Genomic DNA, 23,505 nt, shown 5'->3' with positions numbered 1-23,505 from the left:
GACAAAAATGGGACAAGACAGGATATCAGGTACAAGTGGACAAGACATATGACTATAGATAGGGGCTGTAAGTTTAGGGCATATGGTGAAAGTAAACCACGGAGTCAACAGCCATGGAAAGCGCAGTCAGCAAGTCATATGAGTAGACTTGAGGGAACATGGTCCACACAGAGGGAACAGATAATTGGATGAATGGTTCTGGACTAGAAGCACGCTTGGTAAGTTCTAGGCTGGATGTAGGAAGAGTGACAGGGAGGAAAGTAGAAGCTGTTCTCCAAAAACCCCAAATAATAAGGTCTCAAGTTATGCTTAATTTGGAATGTTATTAAAGGCAGGAAAGAGAGTAAAAATTAAGTGGTGTGATACCTTTAGTCATGCACTGGGTCACAAGAAGTTAAAAAGATCAACAATAGTGCCGGGAATGGTGGTGTACACCTTTAATCCCAACACTTGGGAGGCTGAGGTAGAAGGATCACTGTTAGTTCAAGGCCAGTCTGAGACTTAGTGAATTCCAGGCCAGCTTGGGCCAGAACAAGACCCTAACTTGAAAAACCAAAAATGTTTTTAAAAAAAAGGAAGAAAAAAAAAGATCAATAATATATAGCATGTTCATGTTAGCATGTGTCAACAAAAAGATGGGGCTGGGAATAGCTCACTGTGTCAAGTGCTTGCCACACAACGACATGTGAATGTCAGGAGCATCTATACCCACCTGAAATTCCAGGGCTGAGGAGGTGAAGAATGACTGAGGAGGAGGTACCCACTATCAACTTCTGACCTTCATTCACACAAACACCTGCACACATGCACCAACATTCATACACAAATGCACACCACCACATACACACACATACAAAAACAAAAGAAGAGGTACTCCCCTTGGACACTATTGACTATTGTTAAAATATGTTTGTACATTCAGGCAGTATACAATTTCTACATATGTAATCTCAAGAAATAAATTCATATATATCACACATGTAACATGCTTAGGAAAACCACAAAGACTGAATGTGAATAGCTACAGGAAAGTTCCACTTGTGTTATGTAATACACTACAGAAATATGAGTGCAGTTACAGGAGATGAAATCAACATGATCAAAAACATGCTGTTAGCAAACAGTACACCTAACATAGTAGGCATATCCAGAAACCAGTCAGACTGAAAACCCCTCATTTTTTTTTTTCACTTTATCACTGTCATTTTATTTGTTCTGTTTGCTTGCAGCAGATGTCCCTAAACTCAGGGAGCCACAGAAACATGACCCTAGTAGTGGGGCACAGGACCCCAGGCCTTAGAATCTCCTACTTGTTGCCCCTTGAGGGGCCAGTCTGGTGACCTCCCTCTGTCCACACATTCTTCAAGTTAGAATCCGGAAAACCCCTCATTTTGAGGGAAGAAACATCAACAGAAATGCTTGCTTTACTCAATGTGTTTACTAAGTACTTTATATGAAATCACAGATGTGCATCAGTATGTGCATATGAAATAAGGGAGCTAGCTACTGAGTACTTATCACAATCAGAGGGGAAGGTGTGGTGGTGAGCAACAGCTGTGGTTTGAAGAAAGTCATCAAATGTTCCAATAGACCTTATGTGACAAGAGTGGGTTAGATGCTTCCTGGTGAATAACTTTTCTGGAACACAGAAATCACAACTAAAACTTTCATACAAGCTCACATGTGAATGAGGTTCAAGTAAAAGCAATGTCTTGAACTGCGAAGGTCAGACATTTCTGTAACTGGTGACTTCTCACACTGGGATGTACTTGTCTTCACCCAAGTCTGACATTTCCCAGCTGAACAGAATGAAGGCATCTTACAATAGATGCAACAAACAAGTTAAATTCTGAAGTAAACACCAAAGCACCCAAAGGCATTAATTTCCCCAAGGCTAACCACCATCTCTTCTTCCATTTCTTACAGATTATATCAATACATTCTTAAAATCAAACCTCTTCTATAATTCACAAAAACAGTTTGTGAAAAGAATAATATGCTGAACAACATACTCAAGATATTCTTGAAGACACTTGGAAGACTAGGAAGAGAAAAATGTACAACGATGCACACATCCTTCCTTGCCCCTGCCAAAGCTGAAACTGCATACTTACTTTTTTTTTCAATGGGCTTGGTAAGTGTTCAGTCAGGTTCATTGCAGGGAACAAAGATTCATCAACGTGTGTTCCAGTAGTCCTACATCTGTGAACCAGATTAAGGTAGTAAGTTAGGGCTGGTCTGCAACATTCACACGGCACGGGAGCTGCACGGGTATCACTCAGCACTGTCTACTACATTCACACGGCACGGGAGCTACATGGGTATCACTCAGTACTGTCTACTACATTTACACAGCACGGGAGCTGCTTGGATATCAGCCAGCAGGTTATTAGACATTTATAGTAAATGTATGGGAATGGATGTACTGGTGTGTGCCTGAAATCCAAACACTCTGGAGGCTAAGGAGGGAAGATACATTTCAAGGCCAACCTGAGGACCTGTGAGTTTGGCTCAGTGGCAGGGTCTTTGCTTAGGACACAACAGGCCTTTGTAATAGACCCTCAGTACTGCAAAACCATAGTCAGGGCTTTCCCCATCTTTATTCCACCACACATCAGCACTGCAGGAACAGCAAGCTGAAGAGTGATAGACCAAGCCTCTGAAATGCAGCTGATGGCTGGATACACCAACCACAGAAACTCATCAGCACAGGCTGTGGAGATGGAGGCTGACATGTCATGTGGAGATGTCACATGGGTGAGTGATAACGTGGGAACTGAGAAATATACTATAGATCTCAGATCCAAGTGAGCACCACCATAACCTGGTCTGAAACTAAGTGCAGATGGTAGAAGTGGACACACAGGCAGCCAAAGGCCTGGAAGGGCACATTTTCAGCTGAAAAGGTAGACGACAGCATGTGCTTGGTCACCTCGGAGCTGTGGACTCTGGACCTCAAATCAGGAAAATGTGACTATCTAGAAAACATAGGACAATAATTGGAGGAAGCTTCTTAAGAGAACTGGGAAAACCAAAGGAAGGGCTGACACCTTCTGGTGACTGAGCAGTAACTCAACTCAAAAGGTAACTTGTCTGAACTCCTGGAGACACTGTATAACCACAGGTTTGGACTGGAGCCCTAAGCTATACCTCCCCTCTCAGAGCAGTTTGCTACATGAAATATCACATGAAGAAGAGGAATTCAAAACTCATACCATCAATGAAGAAATGCTGGCTGTGGGTTTAAATCTATTTTACTTTAATTTTAATTGCTTTTTATTTTTATGTTTTTTTCACTCTTGCTTAAATATCTTAATGGTCTTTATGATGGTTACATTTATTGTAAACTGATAGAAGCTAATATCACTTAGGGAATGAGACTTTGGACACTATGAGATATTATCTTGATTAGGTTAACTGAAGTGGAGAGACATGTCTGCCCAGTTCTGCCCGCAAGGACCACTGTCTTCCTTCTGCTTGACAAATGAGTTCAGTTCACAAATCACTTACCAACGTTCACAAAATTAATACATATGCTTTGTAGTTCAGTTTGGGGAAAGGCTTGATTTAAACCAGCAAAATGAGTGTCTGACCCCAGTGACATAGAAGATATATTATGTCAAACTGGAGAGTAAGATCCCCAACAATTTATGAGATTGATGAGACATAAAGATGAAAAATATGAATCCGGTCAGCATGACACATAAAAGGCAGGGGAGTAGGGGAGCTGGTAATGGCACTCTAAGCACAAATGTGATCAATTATGTGATATGTCAAAACTCTACAGTGCTCATTCAGGCACTCCCCTAAAATATATGAATTACCAGGTATGTTGACTTAAACCTCTAATTCAAGCATGTGGGGGGGGGGTGAGGCTGAGGTAGGAGAATAGCATGAGTTCAAAGCCAACCTTGGCTACAGTGTGAGTGTTAGACCAGCCTGGGCTAGAGTGAGACACTACCTCAAAAAATAAAAGAGGATAGAAAGGACTTCCTATAAGATTGTTATTACTATTACTTTTGGTGTGTGTTAGCGGGTATGATGTGTATGTGGTGTGCGTTCATGCCATGACACATATGTGGAGGTTAGAAGACAGCTTCTGAGGGTTAATCTACTCCCTCTATCTCCTTTGAAGCAAAACGTCTCATTTGCCATTCTTTTCATCAGGCTAGCTGGTCCATGAGCTTCTGGGTAATCCTTCGGTCTCTGCCTCCAGTTTTGCCATAATCGCACCAGGATTACAGACATGAGCACCACAGCATTTGGCTTTATGTGAGATCTGGGGATCCAAATTCAGGAACTCCAGCTTGCATGGAGCACTTTATCCACTCCAACCCCTAGATTTCCATTGTTCTTCAGAAATGCAAAATAGCCCCCCACCTACTGGTCAGAAAGAAAAGTGTTTCAAGATATGCCCTGAAACAACCAGGTTTTTCCAGCTGCCCAGAGACCCAAGAAGCATCCTTTTCCCCTTGGGAAGCAGAAAGCACATGTAGCTCAGGCAACACTTCTTACTTCCTCACCCAGGCCAAGCTCACTCTCCTTTCCTCCTTTGTCAAACTGCCTCGTGCCACCACTTTATGCCCTGAACCCAGTCATTTAGTCACTTCAGCCACATTACTATGTAAGGCACTAAGGGGAAATTAAACAGGGAAGGACATCTTGATGTCTAACACACATCCTAACAGGGGCACTCCTGGGACCTGAGGAAGATCTGAGAAGTTTGGAGAATAGCATTCATAGGAGGACCTGAACTTGGGTGTGGGCAAGGAGTGCCCACTGGGATCTGAACACTGATAATCCAGATGTACCCAGTGAGGGTCAGGACATCCTCTTGGAGGAAACAGGTGGTAGAGCAGTAACTCTCCCTGCCCAGGGGCTGCAGCCCAGTCCCCACCACTATATGCCCAATCTGCCTGACTCCAGACCCTTCATCTCTACAGGACACCATGCTATGTCCTTGAGAAGCTGTCAGAGGGGACAAACATTATCTGGAACTAGGCCTCAAGGAAAGGAAATAACAGGGACTGGAGAGATGGTTTAGTGGTTAAGGCACTTGACTGCAGAGCCTAAGGACCCAGGTTTCATTCCCCAGTACCCATGTAAATTAGATACATAGAGTGGCACATGTGTCTGGGATTAGTCTGCAATGGCTAATGGCCCTGGAGCGCCCATTCTCTCTATCTTCCTCTTTCTCTTTCTTTCAAATAAATAAAATAAAGGGGGGGAAAAAAACCTTTTATGTAAAGGAAGGGCATATGTGGGAATGGCATAACAAATAAGGAATGAAAGCACAGATACCAAGAGAACATCCATCCATTGCTGCTAAATCATTGGAAGCTCCCCAAGCCCCACCCTCTCTGATCTTTTCCAGAGAAGAACCACTGAATGCACATGTGCAGATGCAAAGTCTTTCCAGAGGGAACCAGCCAGGGTTCTTCAGACCTTCAGAGGGTAACCAGAAAGAGTTCTTCAGACTTCCAGGGTAACCAGATTAAGAGTTCTACAGACTTCCCTGATCACCAGCTTCTGTCAAGTACTATTTCCAAAAGCACAACAGAGCACACAACACCCCTCAGGGTTCGCTTGCTCTACTCTCACCCACTTGCCCCACACATTGACCCAAAAGTTCCTTTTTCATCATCCCAGGCCTGACTTTGCAGTGGAGCCTTTGCACCTGCTGTTAACAGGCCGACCAACTCCATACTGGGTTTTATTGGAACAAATAGTATAATAAAGGAGATATTTGTCCATCTTTTAATAAATTTTATCAGATCTAAAACTTGCCTTGGTTTGCACAACAATTTCAGTCAAAAGTGAAATAAGTTGGGTATGGTAGTACACACCTTTAATCCCAGCACTTAGGAGGCTGAGGTAGGAGGATCACAGTGAGTTCAAGGCCAGCCTGAGACTACATAGTGAATTCCAGATCAGCCTGGGCTAGAGCGAAACCCTAATTCAAAATACCAAAAGAAAAAAGATAAGTGAAATAAGGTTTGTGCCCCCAGGTATGCTGGCTAGGAAACTGGAGTGATGTGGGAGAAAACTTGGCCTTTTCCATTCTCCATGGAAGCTACTCTAAGCTGGAGGGTGAAAACTGATGGCAAAGCATATGACATTTCCTATGAAAATGGTGTTTCTATGTTCACAATTCCTGCTTGTCTGAAAATCACCCAAAGTGTTAATAACTCAGTCTGCTTCCTATTATGGGGTTGGAGGAGTCCACATCTCCCATGTGCAGAATGGGGACAAAATGGCTGAGGCACAGAACAGGGCAATTACGCCAAAGGAAGAGCCAGTGTGGACCCCACAGCCCACACAGGGCATGCAAGGCATCAGCATATGGGGACAGCACCACAAAACTGAGTCTAAGCAGGCCAAGCAGAGAACATCTGAGATGACCCAGGGTTAGGGTCGGGTCTCCAGAATGAGGAGTGGGGTCATCTGAGGTGGAGGAGATCTAAACAAAGGGATGAGACCTTTGATTTTGAGATCAGCCTGGCATAGGAAGGGCAGGAATTGGTGTGTTGTACCATTAGGCAGAAGAGCCAAATGGAAGGCAGGATAGAGCCAGGTACAAAGGTCTGATGACCTCAGTATATGCTCCTTCCAGCCCAATGTTATGGAGGGTACTTTACAGAGGCATATTTGATTAAATCTCTGACCACTGGTGGACAGACAACATACAGTGAAAGTAACTGTTTTCCTGAAGGTAGCCAGGGGTTCATCCAGAATGGCCTCATCATACAAAAACCACTGCTATCACCCATGGGAAGTCCATGGGACTTAAGAACTGACCAAGCACAAAAACAAGTACTAATGTGTCACAATGGGATGAGGACCAGTTACCCACCCACATTAAAGCCTCCCAAGCCTAGCCATATAAACTTCAGAGGAGCATGTCCACTTCATGGGTTCTGCCAGGTTCTCTAGTGACCACCAATTAAAGTAAGCCCCCTAGCTGGCTCCTCCTGAGGGCACCAAGAGAAGGGGCCAAATTTACAAGCCTCACTCAGGGACAATGTCAGGCAGTCCCAAATGGGAACACTTCTTATCAGCCCACATATTTCTCAGTGCCAAGGTCAAAGAAGAGAAAGGGAGAGGGGAAATGGAGGGGCAGCAGTGGGGGCTGAGGGATAGGAGGGGACAGCAGGTCACTTGGGGTGTGGGTGACAACAGGGTGGGGTCTGAGCATTCCTGAGTGGGACGGTACCTACAAGGTTCCTATGGTTGCCTGCTGAGCTTACTGTCCTGGAGGAACATGTCTCCAGTAAAGGGAACCATCACAGGCAAGGGCAATGGGCTTCAGGCCAGTAGCAGATTCTCAACCCAGCAAGTCTGGACCATGGATACATTTCAGTTTGTTAGTGCTTATTTAAAAATTTTAACTTTATAATCAACTTTCTTCAAAAGAACCTGGAAATGAGGGCTTCCAGCCACTGCAAACGAACTCCAGATTCACATACCATCTTGTGCATCTGGCTTACCTAAGTCCTGGGAAATCAAACCTGGGTCCTTTAGCTTTGCAGGCAAATACCTTAACCACTAAGCCATTCCTCCAGCCCCCCTATCCCTAATTCTTTATTTCCTTCATTTCCTCTTTTTTGAGTATAAAATTTACTACCATCTAAAGGAAATGGTCTGTTATCACTGGTTATTACACTGTGAGACCATGCACCCCTTGTAAATTCCAAACAATGGGACTCTAGTGCCCCCTGGTGGCCACACACTGTTCACAGCCAGTGTTGACCTAAGCCATTAACAAAACAGCTAGGCTCATTTAAGATCAGGGAAATGCAAATGAAACAACAGTGTTATTTTTCACTTACAAATTAAGAAACAGAGGTACTAAGACATATCTTTTTACAGTGGTTAAAAGAGTAGAATTTAGGTCATTCTTTCCACTAAGTGATTTGGCAGCACCTACCACCACTAATCCACCAATAAAGAGGGAGGGAGGACAGCCTGGACAGAAGGTGTAAAAAGCTTAACCTTAAAACCATGGAATGTGCCACATAAATCCCAGGCCTAGAATTAGGTTGCCCCCCACGGTGAGCTGTTGGCCATGGAGACCTGTGAGGTCCCCAAAACAATGTAGGCTATTGCTAAAACAGAGCTAAAAGGTAAGACCTTATTGCTGAAGATACCACATGCTGCTCTCACAAGACATTAGAACAACATGCTGTTACCAAAAGGGAACTAGCACCCTCCTGACTAGCCCTCATATTGTTAGAAAGCCCTGTGGGAGCTGCTGAGAGACAATGCTGGTCAATAAAAGAATGAATAAGCATGGGACCCTGAACTCTATGTCATCAACCAGCCAGGTAAGAAATACACATTTCTGCAATAGTGGCACACAGGCTTTGTGGGTAAACAATGATTCCACTATTGCACAAGAGTAGAAGAGAACTCATATCTGCTACTGGAAACCAAACCAGAATCCCACTGTCAGGAAACTCAATAGACTTCAGAGAAAAATTTCTATTGCTCTCTGAAGAAGAATGAGCTTGAACTCCAAAATGTCTGTTAAATAACTCTGCATTTCCCCTTTAACCCAAGCTGCTCTCACTCTTGGTTGGAGCATCTGTTCTATTTTATAGAAGGCCAAACAGAAGAGAACCAAGATCCACTGATAAGACAAAAAGATAGCCAACTGCCCGCCATGAGATGTGCCACCTCTACATCTGTTAGGGTGCAGGAGAAATTACAGAGGAACAGGCAACATGGAATACTTCTCTTACTGCTAGCCTGACAACCAGCTCCAGGGCAATGGTGACAGACATGATGATCAATCAAAACTCATCAAACTAGAAATCCAGAGAGTATAGAGAACTCAACTCTAAAGCAGGTAGACTACCAACAGGCCTTGCATGGTCCAGGGAACAATGCTGAAGAGGTGACAGAAAGATCCTAAGAACCACATAATGGTAGGAACACCCTGAGGCATAGTCCCTCTGCAAACCCACAGGGAGTGACTGAGACCTTCATAACTCATGTAGCCTGATAGTATACACATATACACATGTACACAAGAAACTGACAGTGCACAGTCACACAAAAAATTTGTAGCTAAATTTGCAGAGCAGGGCTCTGAAGAGATGATCCAGCTAACAGTTAAAGTAACTTGTATGCAAAGCTTGCCAGCTCAGGTTTGACTCTGTAGCATTCATGTAAAGCTGGACACATAAAGTGGTACATTCATCTGGAGTTTGCTTGTAGCCCTGGCACACCAATATTCTCTCTTTCTCTTGCAAAAAAACTATTTTTTTTTAAACGTGCAAGGGTTGGAGAGATGGCTTAGTAGTTAAGGTACTTGCCTGTGAAACCTAAGGACCCAGGTTCGATTCCCCAGTACCCAAATAGACCAGAATCACAAGGTGATGCATGTACCTAGAGCTTATTTGCAATGGCTAGATGTCCTGGCACACCCATTCTCTCTGCCTCTCCCTATCTAACTCTTTTCCTCTCTCTCCTTCTCTCAAATAAACAAGATATTAAAAATAAGCTGGCCATGGTGGTGTACGCCTTTAATCCCAGCACTCAAGAGGCAGAGGTAGGAGGATTGCCGTGAGTTCAAGGCCACCCTGAGACTAAATAGTGAATTCCAGGTCAGCCTGAGCTAGAGTGAGATCCTACCTCGAAAAAAAAAAAAGTTCAGAGCAACATTAAAAGTGTAAATAGCCGGGCGTGGTGGCGCACGCCTTTAATCCCAGCACTCGGGAGGCAGAGGTAGGAGGATCGCCATGAGTTCAAGGCCACCCTGAGACTACAGAGTTAATTCCAGGTCAGCCTGGACCAGAGTGAGACCCTACCTCGAAAAACCAAAAAAAAAAAAAAAAAAAAAAGTGTAAATAATCCAAGTACCCATGAAATCATTAATGTATAAACAAACTGTAGTGGATGCACACATCTGGGAGGAAGCACTGATGCTTGGAAGACCTTAACATTTAGGATTTCATTTATGTGACTTGTCCAGAATGGATAAATCCACAGAGAAGGGGTCAAGGCAGAAGAGGATGAGGTATGATTCCTAAGATGATAAATGACAGAGCTTCTTTTGGGATAATAAAATCATTCATAAGTGTGCACTAAAGACTAATTTAACTATTCATTGAAAGGAAAAACACTGGAACCCTTTAGGAATGAAAGGATACCAACAAAAATTATATATATGTGTATGTATGTATGTGTGTATATGTGTATATACACACACACACACACACACACATACACACACACACACACACATACCTACATACATGAACACAGGAGGAGACTTTCTTCTCAATATATGCAAAATACAAACAACTGCTCAAAGCAAAAAGGACTGAGTACCTTGTGGAATTCAGAATGCATAGAGACAGGATATACCACTATTAACATGAAAGGTGAGCACAGTCATGATTTGGGAGCACTTTAGATTTCAGATTTTCATATTAGGGATGTTCAATCAACAACGTCTATGCAAATATACCACAATAGACATAACTTCAAAATCTCTGGTCCCAAGCAGTTTCAAATGGGATGTTCTTCCTGTATATTAGTTCTAAGTGGACATTAAAAAGGACACATATTGTAATCACTAAAATTTTTACAAAGTGGAAACAATACAAAGCATTAGTTCTCAAAGGCCAACAGATAAAGTGATCCCAAAAAGTAAGGGAAAGGAACAGAAAGGCACAAAATGCCCACCTCTCCCTGCTCTGAAGGTCAAGGACAGTGGTGTCCAGGTAACATTGAGCACTCCAGTGTCCACATCTCCATTGTTAATACCATTCCTCACAGTGTTCAGCTATTTCTTCCTGAATCCTTCCTACAGGGAGAAGAGAAGCTCCTAACACTCAGAGAGCTCAGGAAGCCAAGGAAACTTAGGAAGCTCAGAAAAGTTGCAAGACTCACAAGTCCTCTACAGTTACACAAGCAGTAAGCAATTGCTGGAGAGAAGAGACACTCTTCAGTGGAGCTGCCTACAAGTTGTGAACAGAACACAAAGGATGCAGCTTTTTCTGAGTCACCCATGTGGGGGTAGGTTTTCTGGTGATGTAGTTATCTAAAGTCACCCTTGATCTATGGCCCCAATAAGCTAATAGGATGGAGTTGTTTCTTTTCTTTTATCAGTGCCCTATCTACGATAAAGAGACGTTTGTTCACAGCTCCTCAGGAGAAGTTACACAACACTCACTAAAAGGAAGCAGGGGAGTTTGTAGAAATGGCTGGGGCATAGCAGGTACCAACTGAACCCACAGGGAGTGAAGAAGTGGTCAAGAGAAAGATCACATCTCAATGACATCAGAAATAGCTTGAAGTTCCCTCTATCTAAATCTGAACATTAAGTACCAAATAGCAATGAGTTGCAAGTCACTCAGTTAGTACAAAAGATGGGTTGTTGATGAGAATGGTGGGCAAGCACTCATAGCAAATAGGGGGAAGCTACTGGGCTTGGAAATACTCATGTTATAAGAATCAAGAGTTGAAACTGGCTCAGACAGGAGTAAACCATGAATGCTAAACCTGGAAGGTAAGTGGGAAAGGGATGATTCTCAGAGGTACAGTTCTGCTTGATCATAAGCTATCTCCCCACAGGCTGCTTTAATTAAACAGTGAGAAGTCAGAAGCCACCTGGTCAGGTAGTTGAAGAAAACACGTCCACTGAGTATAGATGGCCAATGTGCCCTGTGGGGTACTAAGTCAAGGACGGTATGCCACTCAAGAAGCCTTGTAATTCTTCAGAATCCAACCAGAAAACCTCTTGAGTATGACTCTGTTTTCATAAAGCCAAGTTTCTACCAGTAAATGACTTAGGAGCAGGGCCCTGGCTAGCCCAGAAAGATTAAGTGGCAATTAGAGGCTGGAACTCTACCCCACTCACACATTTCCAATAATGTGGAGGCCAGAGATCACATCATGCACAGCTCTTTAGTAAGGAGAGTGATACACACATCTGGAAGTGCCAGGAAGGGGGTGTAGCTGCAAAGGGTACAGGAGCTTCCTACACAAACACCCTGGGCATCTTCTCAACTTGGCTCTTCCCAAAAAGAATCTTTAGTCACAAATCTGTGCAGGTAAAGTACTGTTTAAGCCCTGTGAGCTCTTCTGGCAAATGATCAACCCAACACAAGAGTTATTGAGGACCTGACTGACAGCTGGTAGACAGAAGTGACAGAGACCTAGACTTGCTTTGTTCTTAATATTGCTGCTTAACTACTTGTGTGTGCCTTTCTTCAAGCAAGTACCTTAACCGCTGAGCCATCTCTCCAGCCCTGTGTACCTCTCTTTGATTCTTTAAGTCACCAAAAACCTGGAAACATCTACAGAGAAAGAGACTCCATCTACATCACTTGGTTAATAGCACTGCTTCCTGCACAGACAAAGTATAGCCCTCTGTTTAGGTTCTGATTCCCTCTGCACAGAATTTAAGTTAAACCAGTTGTTCAGCTGCAGACATGGAAGTTTGATGATGTTGAATTACTTGCCTAATAAAAGGCTGGGAAAGGGGCTGGATAGGTGGCTTAGCAGTTAAGGTGCAAAGTAGCACATGTGTCTGGAGTTTGTCTACAGCAGCTGGAGGCCCTGGCGTGCCCATTCTCACTATAATCCATGCAAAATATCAATACCAGATTTATGCCAACCCTAGAAAACTTAGGAGAAAAAGTACAGGGGAAAAACAACTACTTACTTCTCAACCCAGAGCACAGAAACGAGCTTTGCCCCCACCTTCTGGGCTTTGTCCCAAGTATTCTGGTGCCCGTCTTTGAAGACCACATGGGTTACTTGTTTGTTGAAAGTTTTTGAAACCTGAAGACAAAATGCAAAAACCAAAATGTGCATTACAACCTACTCATAATTCTTAACTACAATTGATTTAAAAGGGTACTTAACCAGCACTCAGGAGGCAGAGGTAGGAGGATTGCCATGAGTTCGAGGCCACCCTGAGACTCCATAGTGAATTCCAGGTCAGCCTGGGCTAGAGTGAGACCCTACCTCGAAAAAACAAAGAAACAAAATAAATAAATAAAAGGGTACTTAATTCACAACTTGTCAAAACAATAATGTTCAAACTCCTAGGCCCCCAGCATGCTATTTCTCAGAATGCAACAACGAAACACTATGTGTAATTGTGTTTAAATACACACATTCCAGTTACAATGTGGCACTGTGGTCACCTCTATGTCCCCTCAGAAAGCTTCCAAGGACTATGAAAGGAAGAGAGTAGCAGTCTCATGAAGATGACGAGAACAGGAGAATGGGTGAGAAGGAGTATTCTGAGGCACTGTACCCCTGAGAAACTGTTGCCCTAATGACCCCACAATGGTACCAATAACCCCACTGGGGAGGGCCCTCAGTAAAATGGGGGTAGAGAGAACATAAGAGTATATCTCACTGGGAATATGACCAATAAGCAATATGTTAAAAATTAATTTTAAAATCTGCAAGCCAGAGAGATAGTTTAGTGGTTAAGACGCTTGCTGAAAAAGCCAAAGAATGCAGATTTGATTCCCTAGTACCTATATAAAGCCAGATGCATGAGTTGGCACATGTGTCTGCAGTTCGTTTGCAGTGGCTAGAGGCCCAGACACACCCATTTTCTCTCTGTCTTTTTCTCCCTCTCTCTTTCCAGGAAATAAATAAATACAGTATTTTCAAAAATGCAAAAACCAAAAAAGAACCAGGAAGGAAGTAAAAGACAGGAGCATCTTGGGCTGGAGAGATGGCTTAGCAGGTAAAGCACTTGCCTACAAAGCCAAAGGACCCAGGTTTGATTCCACAGGGCCCATATAAAGCTAGATGCTAGATGTATCTCCTGTAGAAAACTTTTATAGATTAGAAATAGGGGCTGGAGAGATGACTTAGTGGTTAAGCGCTTGCCTGTGAAGCCTAAGGACCCCGGTTCGAGGCTCGGTTCCCCAGGTCCCAAGTTAGCCATATGCACAAGGGGGCGCACGCGTCTGGAGTTCGTTTGCAGAGGCTGGAAGCCCTGGTGCGCCCATTCTCTCTCTCTCCCTCTACCTGTCTTTCTCTCTGTGTCTGTCGCTCTCAAATAAATAAATAAAAAATTAAAAAAAAAAAGAAATAGGAAAGCAAATACCAAAAGAAATTGATTTAAAAAAAATACGTTTCAAAATAATTGTCTTGGTTGAGCACCTATCCAGTAATTAAGGGCCTTGAGTTCAACACCCAGCATAAAAGGAATGGAAAGAAAGGAATAGATTTTATTACAAATTTCACAGCCCTGCCAATTTGCTGTTTTAAACTCTGCTGGTGTTACTTCCACAAACTGGTGCTCTCAAGATAGCCAAAAGAGAGCCACTGAGCTTGCAGAACAAGACAGAGACCATAGAGCCAGGTCTAATAGTCTAGTACATGGGTCATTTTCCCCAAGGCAAGAGAGCATGCAACACTCTACACGTCTTTAAGGAGGGGGCCAATACCAGGTGCAAACCTCAGGTCAGGAGTCTAATAAAAGCCCTACATATTGTACTGAGATGCCAAGGGCTGCATCTAGGCAGAAGTTTGAAACCAGAATGCACAGTGACCTTCCTAAGATGGGAACCTCCTTGGAGTCCCACACACCAGGGTATCAAAACATGCTTGGCCAAAGTAGCTCAACCTGCTACACATAAAGTCCCAGTTTACCATGATTCTACTTTGGAATTTTTGGCTGTAAGGTGGAGCATTTAGTGGCAATGGTATTTCAAAGGCTGACTTTTGTCCTGGCTGGCAGTGAGCAGTAGGACCTGCATCTCTAATGCGATGGCTGAATACAATCCCGATAACCACCACTCTATATTATAAGGGTTGTTAAGGATGATACTATGTGTGCTAAGTACATGTTCAACTTACAGAAATGTCTTTTTGAAGATTTATTACCTTTGGGCATGTGTATGTACATGATGTATGTGTATGTTTATGTGTGAATGCAGGCACACACATGATATGGAGTATGTTTGGAGGCCAGAGGATAATACTGGGTGTCAGTCCATGATTTCCTCCTTGTTTTGAGGCAGGGTCACTTTTTGTTCACTACTGTGTACAGCAGGCTAGCTGACCGTCGAGCTTCCAGGAATTCTCCTGTCTCTGATATCACCACAGGAGGACTGGGATTATGAACACTCATTACTACACCAGGCTTTACGTGGGTTCTGAACTCAGGTCATCACACTTGTGCAGCAAGTGCTTTTACCTACAGACCCAGACCCAATTTTTACATATATCACTTATAACGGGCTTATTAGGATCTAACCCCACTATAGGTAGTGGAGCCTCTGTATTGACTCCGCTATGATCTAACCTCACTGTAGGTAGCAGGGCTTCTGTATTGATTCCTAGCTTTAAGGGATAAGGGTAACCAAACAAGACTTTAGGATCACTCATTCTGCCTAAGAGTGCCTCTTAAAAGATATGTAACACCTTCTTGCCTCACCCTAATCCTGGCCAATCTACCCATTTAAATCTATTTGCCCTCTTATTCGGTCTGTCAACCAGCCACTCCCAAAACCCAAGAGGCAGGCAAACATTTTGTTTAGTGCAAAACTACTCACCAGAGTCGTCCATGTCCTGAGGCATACTGGCTATTTTTTTTTCCCCTCTCTCATTCTCTCTGTTGAGAGAGTTTCATGAAACCTAGCCTGGCCCGAAACTCATAAAGTACTTGAATATGGTACTAAACTCCTGAGCTTCCTGTACCCTGGGATTATAGGTGTGCACCAAAATACCTGGATTATATGGATCAAACCCAGAGCTTCCCACATGCTTGGCAAGCTCTCCACCGACTGAGCTACAGTACCTCAACCTTGAAGGCTCTGCAGTTTTTTGAAATTTCATCTGTGAAAGTTTTCTCTCTAAAAAAAAAGTTATGAAAAAAAACAAAAAAAAAAAAAAGAAAAAAATTATTTAGCCAGATAATGTGGTGGTTCACACCTTTAATCCCAGAACTTGGGAAGCTTGAGGTAGGAGAATTGCCTTCAGGTCAAGGCCAGCCTCTACTACAGAGCGAATTCCAGGTCAGCCTTGGCTACAGCCATACCATACTACCTTGAAAAAAAAAAAATTATTTATCTGAGAGAGAAAATGAGAATGAACAAGCACACCATATCTGGCTTATGTGGGTACTGGGGAATCAAACCTGGGTTCTTATGTTTCATAGGCAAGGCCCTTAACCACTAAGCCATCTCCCCAGCCCTTTGTCCCTTTTTTGACTTGCATTCCTGCTTTTCTTTCTCCTGACATTTTCCTCTCTGTCCCTAGTTGCTGGTCCCATTACTGGGCCTAAACATTAAAAGTCCTCTTCATTCTAACCAGACCCTGAGTGTAAGAACATACTGCTCCCTGAGGTCTTGACTCAAGTTATCAATGATCTCACAGTCCCGATTTGGATATCCAAATGTCTATGAAATGTTTCCAATGCAGAGATGTATATACTCTTCCCTTAGAAACCTGCACCTTTGCTTTAATGGACACCAACAGGCATCAGGTAGCCAATGTCATTAGCCTTTCCTTCCACATGTCTCCTCACTCCATACCTGCAAGACTCTACAGGCGCTACTGCTCAGCTTTCTTCCTATTTGGTCCTGTCTTCTCACCACTTAACCCATCACTGTGTCCTTCACAGTTCCCCCAGAAAGAAAATACAAATGTACCTCTTCACATTTCAGAAGGTTCCCAAGAGTTATCCACAGTAACACATTTTTCTTACCTTTGCTCCCATATCCACAAGTTGTTTTGTAAATGTCTTTGAATAATTTTCTGTCCCATTGGAAGACCATACTTCAACATAGGCCACCACATCTGAAAATAAACAAAATATTGGCATAACATACATCCTGGCAAGTTTAAATCCCCTGCCCACCAGATTTACCTCTTGTTCTATTTGTTTTAGAAAGAAAATTTTATAATTCAATTAGAAATATATTCAAACATCTCATCACTGCTATTTGTGGTACTTAAAATTGTAAGCAAGCTGGGCATGGTGGCATACACTTTGAATCCCAGCACTCAGGAGGATAAGGTAGGAGTATAGCCATGCGATCAAGACTAGCCTGGGGCTAGTTACTGAGTCCGTTCCAGATCAGCGTAAGCTGGAGTAAGTCCCTGCCTTGGAAAAAAAATATTTTTTTAAGCAAAGAACTTTTACTAATACATATTTATCACTGCTGACAGTCGAAGACCTTCCTAAGTGATCTTAATTATGTTAATACAGGAATTCCGCTTTCTTTTTTAAAAAAATTATTTATTTTAAGTCATTCTCTCTGTATTCCCTCTCATCTCTGCTTGGTGGAGGGAGGGGCAGAATACTGCTTCTTGGTTTAGATGGTTTTTATGCTTGCCTCTGCTTAATAGTTTGGCGTAATTTCTCACTTTAATTACACGTATGATTTTCCCCTGATCTCTGAATCTTAATCATTTAAAAATGAAAGAGAAATAAAACAAAACAAGCATTCTTAGCCTGCAGGCCCTACAAAAACAAGCAGCATGTCAGGTTTGGTTTGGATGTGGGACATACTATGTGTATCTTCTAAAAGTCCAACTATGTTTTAGAAGACTTTTCCAGGTGTCCCACTGGCAGATAACTCATAGCAAAGTTAAAGAAAAGCCAAGTTTCCTTAAATGTTAAGAAAGCTGCTAGCTACATCTGGAGTTGCGGAAGCACTGCTGCTCGAACTCCAATCCCCTCTATACAGATCCGTTTCCTCAATCCAAAGTACAAGGCCGTGGCCCCAATCCTCGGCTCTGCGGGTACTAAGAGAGCAGGGCTGGGAGCAGCAGATACCCGGAGTGTTCAACGCTTTAGACCCTGCCTGGCCAAGAGGGGACGTCCTAGAGCTCCCTACCCAGACAAAGAAACAGAGTTGCAGGAATGGGCCCCAGGGTCTGCGAGCTGGACGACTCTGCGCCAGGCTCCTTCCTTAGCACAAACACCCGGGAGGGGCATCACTTTTCCCGATCCCACTACCGACTCACCCAGGGTCACCCACCACCCAGGCCGAGGCTCTCGGGGAAGCTGACCCGGCCGGTGCCCGTGCGCTCCTGGCCGGGGAGGCCTCGGCTCCGCACCAGGGGCCGGGCAGGGAGACGAGTGAGTGGCGGGACAGGGCCACGAGAGGCGAGGGTCACGCGAGGAGTGGAGAGACAGGGCGGGGGGAACCCTCCAGGGCAGAGGCAACTCCTGAGTGGTGCGCTCACTCGCGGTCTGAGGACCCAGCCAGGGTGCGGGAGGTCGAGGGCTGACCAGAACCTGGGGGCTGTGAGGACGCAGATGGCGGGGACCCTCGAGGGCCGGGGGACACACAGATGGCGGGGACGCGCGGCGTGCGGGAGAACCCAGGGAAGTAGTGGGGAGCCACAGCAGGGAGAATGCGGGCTGCGTGGAACCCGGACTGCTCCCCGAGAACCTTGAGGCCACTCCCTGGCCGCGCAGGCAGCAGGAAGTCCCCTCACCTCTCAGGACGGCGCCCCCCGCGGCTCCCGGAGCCTCCATGACGCGCGGCAACGCGGGCTGAGCGAGCGGAGACGGCGCGCGGCCGGCGTGCGCATGCGCGGACGGGCGCCACGCCCCTCGGCGGGCCGGGCAGCAGCTGGGTGGGCGGGGCTTTCCGGCAAGCCCGGGAGTGGGCTTCCTCCCGGCCCTCGGCTCCGGTGAGTCTCGGGGACAGTCCTCCAAGGTGCACTCGGCCTTGTTTCTACTTGGTGGGGTGGCGGGGCCGCTGGCTCGGGGTCCTCTAAGTATGTGCGGGGACCCGCAGCGCTGAAGTCTCCGTGGATTGGCCCTGCGCCCCATCTTGGCTCTGTGCCCTGGTCACCTGAACCTACAGTGGGGGGCGGGGGCAGGGGCTGGAGACCTTAGACGCCTGAGATGAAACTTGGTCACTCTGGTCCTGTGGAGGAACCCTGAGACCTCAGCCCGGCAAAGAGGGCTGCACAAGGTTGTGCAGTATTTGGAAAAAGCACCCAGCCCCACTTGTATGAACCTGGGTGAGACCCACCAAAGGGACCCCGAAACCTGAGAATAGAGGCACCCTAAGACCTCTATCACTTTGTACATCAAGGCATCCTCAGACTAGCTTGGAAATCTTGACATCCTTCTGCCTCAGCCTCCTGAGTGGCGGGATTACCTCCTCTGAGTGCCACTATGCCCGGCTCTGCGCCCTGCTGAGCCACATGTGTAAGATGCTACGTTACCAGCATATCTAGTGCTGCCCTTGTTCCATAATAAAGACCACAGTTGGATCCTAGGTTTAATAAAAAATATACATATAGTCTTGGGGCTGGAGGGATGGCTTAGTGATTAAGGCATTTGCCTGCAAAGCCAAAGGACCCAGGTTCAATTCCCCAGGTCCCACGTTAGCCAGATGCACAAGGGGCGCCCATGTCTGGAGTTTGCAGTGCCTGGAGGCCCTGGCACGCCTATTCTCTCTCTCCCTCCCTCTTTCTCTGTCACATAAATAAATAAATATCTTTTTAAATAGTCTTAAAGGTAAAGAGGGTTGGAGCCATGGTTTAGCAGTTATAAAATGCTTGCCTGAAAAGCCTAAGGACCCAGGTTTGATTCCCCAGGTTCCATGTAAGCTAGATACACAAGGTGGTACATGTTTCTGAAATTCGTTTGCAGTGTTTGGAGGCCTTGGTGTGTTTGCTCGCTCTCTTTCTCTCTTTCTCTCTCCCATATAAATAAAAAATACATTTTTTAAAAAAGTTAAAGGGAGTAGGGCCCAGGGCTGGGTTGCTCAGCAGTTAAATAGGCCCTTGCTTGCAAGGCCTGCCAGCGCAGATTCAATTCCCCAGAATCCATGTAAAGCAGGATGCAAAGTGGCCCATGGACCAGGTAGACTGATTTTCATTTGCAGCCAGCAGCTCATATGCCAAAGCTAGAAACCCTGCCTCAAAGAAGGTGGACCAGAGTAACCTGAAGGTTGTCTTCTAACCTTCTGCATGCTCATACACACATATTTAAAAGGGGGTGGGGGCGGTGGAGAGATGGCCCAGCGGTTAAGGTGTTTGCGTGCAAAGCCTAAGGACCCAGGTTCACTTCCCTACTACCCATGTAAAGCCAGCCAGATGCACAAGGTGACACATCTTCATTTGTAGTGCCTGGATGCCCTAGTGTGCCCATATTCTCTCTGTTTGCCACCCCCCATATCTCTCTCTTTCTCTCTCTCTCTCTGCTCTATTTTTCTCACACAGAGACATAATTAAATAAAATATTAGAAAACAAAAACTGGGTCAAGAGTGGTAACACATGCCTTTAATCCCAGCACTAGGAAGGCTCAGGTAGGAGAATCGCTGTAAATTCCAGGTCAGCGGAGACTACATAGTGAATTTCGGGTCAGTGTGGGTTAGTGAAACTCTACCTCAGAAAATAAAAATAAATAATAAATAAGTAAAGACATTTACAACAGGCTACAGTGCCCCCTGCTGGCTGTAGTCTGGCATACTACCTAGATGGGCTGGCTCTGGGGTCTGCCTTCCAAATCCACAAACCAATCAGCTCTTCCCTTTACATACCAGAATCCTTAGGAAAGAATACATTTTCTATACTATAAAGGCTGTAGACTTCTCCCTGTCATTCTCTCTGGGTTCCCTCTCATCTCTCCTTGGAGACACATGAGTAGCTTCCCCTCTCACTCAGCCTGTCTTGGGATGGGGAGCCGAATAGTGTTGCTTGCTTGGGTGTTGGTAGCACACAACTTTAGTTCCAATAGTGGGGAGGCTCAGATAGAAGGATCACTGTGAATTCAAGGCCAGCCTGGGCTACAGAGTTCTGGGTCAGCCTGGGATTTAGTGAGACCTTCCTTGCCTAAAAAACTACAATAAATAAATAAAAATATTAAAAACGTATATACACAAACCTGTGGGTTTTTTCTTTCTTTTCTTTTTTATTTATTTATTTTTTAGGTATAGTCTTGCTCGACCCCAGGCTGACTTGGAATTCACTATGCAGTATCAGAGTGGCTTGGACCTCACATCTATCCTCATACCTCTGCCTCCAGAATGCTGGGTCTAAAGGTGTGCACCACCACACCCCAGCTTGTTTTCTTTTATTTGGGCTATTTGTTTGTTTTGGAGACAGGTTTTTGCTATGAAAATGAGACTGCCCTTGAATTTACTGTAGGCCAGGCTGACCTTGAATTTGGGATGAGTCACCCGTTTCTGCCTATAAGCCTTATCCAGAATATGGTGTTAGATATATATTTGTTTGCTTTTTCTTTTTGCTTTTTATGAATGCTTTTTAAAATTTTGTATTTTGTAATTATGTACATGTGTATGGATGTGCCAGAGTCTCTGTCTGCTGTAAATGAACACCAGATACCCAGATACAAACCCTGCTCTTTTGAACTGGTTTAACTTGGGTGCGGGGGAATTGAACCTGGGTGGCAGTCATTTCAAGCACATGCCTTTAACCACTGAGGAATCTCCCCAGCCCCCTCTTTTCTTCCTAGTTTTTTTTTTTGAGGTAGTGTGTTGTTTTGATTCAGGTATTCCCCCATAAACCCCTCGAACCTGTAAGCCAAAATAAACCTCTTTTTCCTACATGCTTCTCTTGGTTGGGTGATTTGTACCAGCAATGCAAACCTGACTGCAACAGGTAGGGTCTCACTCTAGCCCAGGCTGACCTGGAATTCACTATGTAGTCTCAGGGTAGCCTTGAAGTCATGGTGATCCTCCTACCTCTGCCTCCTGAGTTCTAGTATTAAAGGCATGCACCATCATGCCTAGCTTCTTAGTGATGTGCTATGGGCACCATTAGAGTAATAACAACATTCTGTCTGTACCTGATGTTTAGGAAAAAGCACTTTTCACTGTCTTAACGGCCAAACACTGATTTGTGAGAGACAATATTAACCTAAGCAGTCACTTAGCAAGTCATGTTGAGACTTGGGTTGGGGAGTTATATTTTGAGCACATGTTGTACTCATGAAAAACAAAAATATGGGAGAACCTTCTAAAAGAACCAGTATTTTAACTTTATAATGTTGGGGACTTCAAAGTAGCAACAAAGGATGCTAAAAATATGTTACTTTTACTTTGGTCAAAACTTTTATGGGGCTGGAGAGATGGCTTAGCGGTTAAGCGCTTGCCTGTGAAGCCTAAGGACCCCGGTTCAAGGCTCGGTTCCCCAGGTCCCACATTAGCCAGATGCACAAGGGGGCGCATGCATCTGGAGTTCGTTTGCAGAGGCTGGAAGCCCTGGCGCGCCCATTCTCTCTCTCTCCCTCTATCTGTCTTTCTCTCTGTGTCTGTCACTCTCAAATAAATAAATAAATAATTTAAAAGAAAAAAAACTTTTATGATCCAATTTCTTAAAATTTTGTATTTTCAGTCTTGGAATTAGGAATATCTGTATGGTTATATACATAATTAAAAATGTAGTTCTGAAATATTCAATAACTAAATTTGCTTTCCAGAAAACATCTAGTTTATTGTATCCAATTACATTAATCTGCAAATGTTCTAAAAACAGTGTTTAAGCTATTTTTAGTTCTAGAGCTTCTTTCCCTCTCCCTCAGGACATAAAATAAAGTGATCTTATATTAACCGTATATAACCTCCTGTGAATTTTGCCTTATTAAACATTGTGCCTTATTTTATTAAATTGTTTTATTGGAATCCAAAAAAAAAAAAAAAAACAATAGTATCAGTCTTTTCAAATATTTTTATTTAGGAGAAAGAGAGAAAGAGAATGGGTATGTGTATTAGTCAGGGTTCTCTAGAGGAACAGGATTACTAGAATGAATTATTTTATAAAGGGAATTTATTGGATTATTTTACAGTAGTCCAATAGCAGTTGCAGGCCCAAGAATCACTGAACCTGGTAGCTGCTCAGTCCACGTGGCCAGATGCCTCAGCAGTCCCGACCGGCACTGCAGATGGTGCCGGAAAGCCTGGAGGCTTCCTGAGGAGCCACTGGGTTTCGATCCACGTGGGTCTTCAGTTGATGTTGGTCTTTAGTCCGTACTGGTCTTCAATCCACGCTAGAAGGTAGGGAGCAGCTCCGGCAGCCAAGTGGAAGGAAGGAAAAGGGAACTCTTCTACCCAGAGCTTCCTTATATTAAGTTCCTCTCTGAGCAGGCCCGCCCACTCTGGGGGAAGGGCTCACCCTGGGAGAAAGACCTCCTCCTTTAGTTGATCCTTCCTGGAAACAGCCTGTGGATTACTAAACAGATCAAGTTGACAACACCTTAACTATCACACGTCCACCCCTTGTCAACTTGGCATCAAATCACATCTCCTTACATCATAACTTAATTTCCAAATGAAAACAGTAACAAGCTCATAATTCCGCCTAACATCGCATAACTATCCCACATACAACTGGAACCGCAAAATCTTCCCCCCAACACAAGCTTAGTCTCTAATACAATGGGTCTAATATAAATTCAACAGTTTAGCTAATGATACAATCTTAATATTGGTGTAGATACAAACACTCTGTTATCAAGGCAGGACAGAAACATTGCAATCACAGTCCTCGTTTCTGTAACTGATCACGTGGCCTTAGCTGATATTTGT

At 44.3% G+C, this 23,505-nt stretch overlaps 1 protein-coding gene across 4 annotated transcripts in view; it reads right to left on the bottom strand.

Moving 5' to 3' along the window:
- The window catches only part of Mcph1 (microcephalin 1), a 248,849-nt gene extending 230,332 nt beyond the window's left edge, over positions 1 to 18,517 (bottom strand). For 3 of the 4 annotated variants that reach the window (XM_045130855.1, XM_045130856.1, XM_045130859.1), the window contains exons 1-4: positions 18,436 to 18,517; positions 16,694 to 16,785; positions 12,677 to 12,795; positions 2,115 to 2,202 (exon numbers count right to left, since the gene is read on the bottom strand). In XM_045130855.1, coding sequence (XP_044986790.1) covers positions 2,115 to 2,202; positions 12,677 to 12,795; positions 16,694 to 16,785; positions 18,436 to 18,475 — 339 coding nt within the window. In that variant the 5' untranslated portion in view covers positions 18,476 to 18,517. Of the gene's footprint in view, positions 1 to 2,114; positions 2,203 to 12,676; positions 12,796 to 16,693; positions 16,786 to 17,958; positions 17,981 to 18,435 lie in introns of those variants that run through there. The other variant, XM_045130858.1, reaches the window with a different exon arrangement.
- Positions 18,518 to 23,505: the final 4,988 nt, after the last annotated feature.

This window comes from Jaculus jaculus, chromosome 12 (genome assembly GCF_020740685.1).
Source record: "Jaculus jaculus isolate mJacJac1 chromosome 12, mJacJac1.mat.Y.cur, whole genome shotgun sequence".
NCBI classification, from domain to species: Eukaryota; Metazoa; Chordata; class Mammalia; order Rodentia; family Dipodidae; genus Jaculus; species Jaculus jaculus.
Note: the sequence above shows the minus strand (reverse complement) of the source record. Positions and strands in the feature narration are given on the sequence as shown.